This window comes from Limulus polyphemus, unplaced genomic scaffold, assembly GCF_000517525.1.
Source record: "Limulus polyphemus unplaced genomic scaffold, Limulus_polyphemus-2.1.2 Scaffold3642, whole genome shotgun sequence".
NCBI classification, from domain to species: domain Eukaryota; kingdom Metazoa; phylum Arthropoda; class Merostomata; order Xiphosura; family Limulidae; genus Limulus; species Limulus polyphemus.
Genome location: NW_013669252.1, coordinates 83,295 through 89,310, shown reverse-complemented (window position 1 = coordinate 89,310; position 6,016 = coordinate 83,295). Strand labels below are relative to the sequence as shown.

Sequence of the window (6,016 nt, the reverse complement as noted above, 5' to 3'; positions counted from 1 at the left end):
CCAGGTGTATATTAGCAACTTAATGATTTAATGTGGAGAAAAAAAGCTTGAAGCTGTTGGAGTTTCTCTTCTGTTTTTTGTGATGTTTTAGTTAAAATATGCACTTTCTGTATGTGAAATAGATTATGATTAAAATACGCACTGTCTGTATGTGAAATAGGTTATGGTTAAAATAGGCACTGTCTGTATGTGAAATAGGTTACGGTTAAAATAGGCACTGTCTGTATGTGAAATAGTTTATGGTTAAAATAGGCACTGTCTGTAAGTGAAATTGTTTATGGTTAAAATAGGCACTTTCTATATATGTGAAGTAGGTGAACTTGTCATGTTTTTTCTGTAATTTTTGGTTTGAAATGGAGATAAAGTTTTGTGTTAAAGCATGATCTGGATAAACCGAGGTGTAAGATATCCTCACTGTGGGTGAGTCTGATTTTGAAGAAATATGTCGCATTAGCTGTACCATTTCTATTGATAAATATCTAATCAAAAATTAAAGGAATTGAAAAATTATTAACATTAGTTCCTTTAAAAATGTTCTTTTACTAGTCAGTCTTCGTATGTTAAAGTACAAGTAAAACATATTTTTCTCCCCAATCAATCCTACTATAATGTGAGAGAAGTGTGTTTGTTTGTCCTCTAACTCCTCCTAGGCTTTTGTAGTTGGGATGTGTCAAAAAGTTATTTTTCTTTTAAAATGCATAAATTTTATAGCTCCAGTGCTGGCTAAATACAGATCAATCAGTGAAGGTGGTCACTAGGGGTACTGGTGGGATTTCTCCAGTTTCCTCTTTCATTACATGGGGTATATGTATAGTCTATGTATTTTCAAGCATTATGAGCATACTTAGGACTAAGACAGAAACACTGTTTATATTCATAACTAGTAAAACATTAATTATACATGTGTATTCCATTTTGAAATATCATCAATAATTTGAGGGATTTCTTTTTCACACATTGTTTATACATACTTTCAAGATAAACACACTTATATTAAGTGATATGTTTTTAAGTCACATGTTACTTATTGCCTTTTGATAAAAAATAAAATATTATTTAAATAATCAAGCCCACTGGACATGAATAATTTTATTCCTATTTACTTTTTATTTTTATATTGCCACTGGCATATTTTAGAAAAAAACTTTCATAAATTTCTCACCATGCATCCCACGAGTACATCTGCTAGTATATTAAACTTTTAAGAAGGAAATCTCTTTTTATTACTAATACGTTTTTTCTTTTATCAAATGTTAAAAGTCTTATTTTATTGTTAAATTAAATTGTTTAGTATTTAGTAATATTTTCATTACTGTCCACAATGTTTAAAAAAATTATAATGACTGTTACAGTGCTTAAAAAATCATAAACTTTTTCCACCAATGAATATTAAGAAGCTTGATTCATGTAAACATTTGAAATAATATTATGGACTGTAACTGTAAAATTTTGTTACTACTGATGTCAAATTTGCAATTATATAAGATAGTTGAATTTATAAATGACTTTTCTGAGCCAACTTTCTGGCTTGGCCTGGTGGTTAGGGCACTCAACTCTCAATCTGCAGGTCATGAATTCAAGTCCTGTTATGAAATCTTCTTGCCCTTCCAGTAATGGGGTTGTAATAATGTGACAGTCAAGCTCACTTTTTGGCAAAAGAAATAGCCCAATAGTTGACAATGGGTATTGTTGACTAGCTGCCTTCCCTCTAGCCTATCGCTTCTAAATTAGAGACTGCTAGCACAAATACCCCTCAAGTAACTTTGCATGAAATTCAACAAACAAACATACATATTGAGGATATTTCACTGCCAAGTTTTTTCGTAAACCAAGAAAGTTATTTTTTTTTTTTATTAATAGATATATGTCTATTTAATTGTTATATATATTTTTTCTCCAGACCAGTGGGCCCTTCGATTCATCCCCAAAGAAAATGGCATTCACCAAGTGCACATTCGTCATGATGGTGTCCACATCCCAGAAAGCCCCTTCCGCATTCGAATTGGCAAAGATGATGCTGATCCTGCTTCTGTTCGTGCCTATGGTAATGGGCTAAAAGAGTGTAAAACAGGTATATTTTACATCTTCTGTTGTTACTGATGATGACAAAACCATGTCAAAACGTTGTACATTTGTTGTTATGTTAAACTTATATTAAAGTTTTTCTCCATTACCCATTCAAGCCATCTCCAGCCATTATTAGTCTCAAAGTGGGTTCCTCGTCATCAAAAGTGTTTGAAAGTTTAAAATGATGTTGAATTTGGAAGTTGCAGTAAGACACAGTAGTTTACAAGTTACTGTAAAAGATTTTGTACTTCGTGAGAACTTCTTTCTACGTATTACAACATTTACTGCCTGACAAAGGGTGTCTGCCTGAAATGTTTCTTAAAATCAAACAGAATGAATTTTATACTTAGGCATGCTAATCTGTCCTTATTACCTTTAATCTGGAGAAAAAAGTGTCATCTTTCTGCTGTAAAGAAGCATTTTTATATGTGGTTTGTGACAATTTTGTCAGTGGAGATGGTTGAAGAAGCAACTGTATCAAAGCTTACATGAAGTTACAAGGTGTCTAAATGTAGTTGACGCATATGTGATCATAATGGCATTGAAGCTAAGGTACAAGATAAGGCATTCTACAAAATGCAGAGTTATCATCAAAGAACAACTTGAATAGGCCCATATGCCATAAGTGTTTGCTGACAAGACCTGCTGCATAACTACTTATTTATGGACAAGAATCAGCATCACTTCTTATGTCATGGCCAACCTTCCAATATTTGTATCTTTGAGTCTTAGGTTTTATGGAAGTATGTGCAACTATCTGAGAAACTATGGCTTTGTGAGCTTATTATATCAAAAGTTGTTTCTGCATCCAAAATACCAAATGTACCTTGACCACTCCCACACCTCCAAATATGCAGGATATTCTTCTAATTGACTTGCATACTGGTTGTTAATGATATAGATATCTTTCTGCAACTGTTAATGAAAAATATAGTAGCTTTATATGAAAAAACACAGCACTAAAAAATAACAGCTACATAACAGTATTTTGTATTGATTTGTAACATGATTATACTTTAGTTTACCAAGCTGAAGAATGATATTACCATCTTTTTATTTTTTTGAAAACTTTGTTTGTTTTCTTTGGCTTATTAAACTTAATGTTAAATATGCAGAATTTAAAACATCTCATTAACTTATACAGCTCATGTTAGTTTTCCAGGAATGAAAACAAACTTTACTATACAATATAAATTTCGTGAATCTAGTCCACATTACATTTTCCTAGCTAAGTATTCTTTTACTGATGACAAAACTATATTAATTTTGGTAACCTTATTTACCTCATGAGCTCCTTTTTTTTCAGGAAGCAAGACTGAGTTTACTGTAGACACTTGTAATGCTGGAGCGGGTACTTTAGCCGTCACTATTGATGGGCCATCAAAAGTCTCTATGGATTGTACTGAGGTTGAAGAGGGTTACACAGTCAGGTACACACCTCTTGCTCCTGGTGACTACTTTGTTATCATCAAATATAACGGGTATCACATAGCAGGAAGCCCATTCAGAGTTCGATGCACTGGTATGTTTTATGTCCCCATATTTTTCGTTTTTTATTTCCTTCTAAAGAATCATTAACATCTTTTTGTTTTAATTACTGCAAAATCTCCTGGAAATTAATTCAAGTATAAAATTTGTATTTCAAAGTATTTTAGTAGGGGGAGGAGGGACTAGGTGATCTAAAATATTGGAAAATTATGTTTAATGCAATTTTTTTAATAAAGTTTTCAAAATGAAGTGACTTTGTTTTTCTAGCTTTCTAAATGGCTATCCATTATGATCTTTCATCATTGAAGTTAATTCACAGAGAAACAATTTCAGGTCCATGTCCCACTAACATAAAAACTAGCTCTGCCCTTTGGGTCCATGGGTATGGTATAAAAGTGACAGTCATCATCCACTATCAGGCAAGAGTAGCCCAAGATTTAGTGATGGGCACTATTGAATAGCTGTAGTCCGTCAGTTCAGAATTAGGGGCTATTATGTGTAGATAGCCTTGATGTAGCCTTGCACAAAAAATTCAAGACAAACTTTAAGGATCTACTATCTGCTTAACATAATCATTTGGTTTTAACTAGAATATCTCTTTACACTTTATTAGTCCTCCATAAATGAATTTTGTAATCTGTAGGTCCTTCCATGGCAGACTTTGGTGAGCATGAAACATCATCAGTTATAGTTGAGACAGTAACAAAGCAGGCACGTCAGAAAGCTGAGAGCCTCCCACGTTTCCATTCTAATGCTAACAGAGTTACTTGTAAAGGAATGGGATTGAAGAAAGCTTATCTTCACAAGCAGAATACATTTACTGTCAACTGCGGGGATGCTGGTAAGTTAATTTGTTACTGTTCACATAAAAAAAAATAGATATCACTATAAAAATTACTTACATCTTAAAATGTGACTAAAAGTGTATGTATCTTTACAAATTTATGATTAAAGATAATGTAATATCCTAAAACAGTTTAAATTGGGCTTGGTCTATTAGATCATCCTTGTAGCGGTGAATCTGTACATGATGTAACTCTTGAACATACTACGTGTATCTTCACAAAATTTGGCAAGTTTTTATTGTTGAGGTTATAGTATTCTTGGAATTGTACCAGAAAAAAACCCATAAGGAAACTACTAATTTCTTTTATTTTCATTCAAAATAACTAATATGTTAAACTATTATTTTCTATTTTTAGGTAATAATCTCTTGTATGTGTCCATTTATGGTCCAAAAGGTCCCTCTGATGAGGTGTTTGTTAAGCACTTAGGTCGGAATATGTATCAAGTTAATTACGTGTTGAAAGAGAGTGGAGAGTACGTGTTGGTTGTGAAGTGGGGTGAGGAGCACATCCCTGGCAGTCCTTTTAAAGTGGAAGCCTCATGAACATTGCTATCCCATCAGTAACAACAATAGCTCTGTGTGTGTGTGTGTGTGGTTGCATTCAGCACTGGATAATAATGCACATGAAAGCATGGTGTTTTTTTTTGTTCATTTTGAGTCATACATTGTAGTAATGACAAACATATTTCTCTAGAAATTGTATAAAAGAACCATAAATTCGATTTTGATTTATTTTTTTGGAATGATCTGCCTTGTCTTGGTTCCTGTAACTTAGGATACTAGCTCTTTTGTGCAGATAGTTTTAATTCTAATTGTCAGAGGTTACTTTCTCTGGTATCTATTTAAACCATCTTATATTTTATTGGGAACATTCTAGGTAGAGTGACATTGAAATCCAAAGTTATAACATTATTTTAAATAATAATCAGTCTATTTTCTACATCCTGTAAAGCAAAAAACTATTTTAGTCTACTTTGATCGCCAGTAATTGTACAACTGATAAATTCATGTGTTTGTTAACATTTAAGAATCTTTTGGCTAAATTACAGATTCCAGAATGTTTTAAAAATTTAATGAACAAGTGAAATTTCTATGCCTCCATTTCTAACATGCTTCAGAAACAACTATCTTGTGCTGAATGCAAACTATTATTATTTATACTTTGTAAAATAATTTCATTACTACTTAATTAAAACCCTAAAAAATAAAGCATGCGTAATTCGTTTTCTATTTTATATAAAACAACAAAATCCAAAACCCCTCTTTTAGTGCCAAGACAGATATTTTATTATTTATATAATTTCAGATTTATTGTGCCTTATTAGACTAAATATTATGTAGTGATTCAGTATAGAAGTATGCTTACAGAGAATTTACCGTCCATTTGTTAAACTGAGTTGATTGTGAAATCATGGTCTAATACTCTGTTAAAGATATAAATGGTATCTTTTTTTTAAATTACACAGGACAATCCATTTACAATATGTAAATGCACTAAAATTTGCAATAAAGCAATATTGTTAAATAGTAGCAATGTTTCAATTCCTAACACACAAACACACATGTCAAAACTGCAAAACATCCACAAAATAGTTTTCTTATGAAAAAAATATT

At 31.9% G+C, this 6,016-nt stretch overlaps 1 protein-coding gene across 1 annotated transcript in view; it reads left to right on the top strand.

Annotated features, from left to right (window-relative positions):
• The window catches only part of LOC106469754 (filamin-A-like), a 31,515-nt gene extending 25,588 nt beyond the window's left edge, over nt 1-5,927 (top strand). The window contains exons 12-15 of the mRNA XM_013930264.2: nt 1,901-2,071; nt 3,374-3,589; nt 4,199-4,396; nt 4,758-5,927. Of these exons, the coding sequence (XP_013785718.2) occupies nt 1,901-2,071; nt 3,374-3,589; nt 4,199-4,396; nt 4,758-4,945 (773 nt within the window). The 3' untranslated portion in view covers nt 4,946-5,927. The remainder of the gene's footprint in view (nt 1-1,900; nt 2,072-3,373; nt 3,590-4,198; nt 4,397-4,757) is intronic.
• Nucleotides 5,928-6,016: the final 89 nt, after the last annotated feature.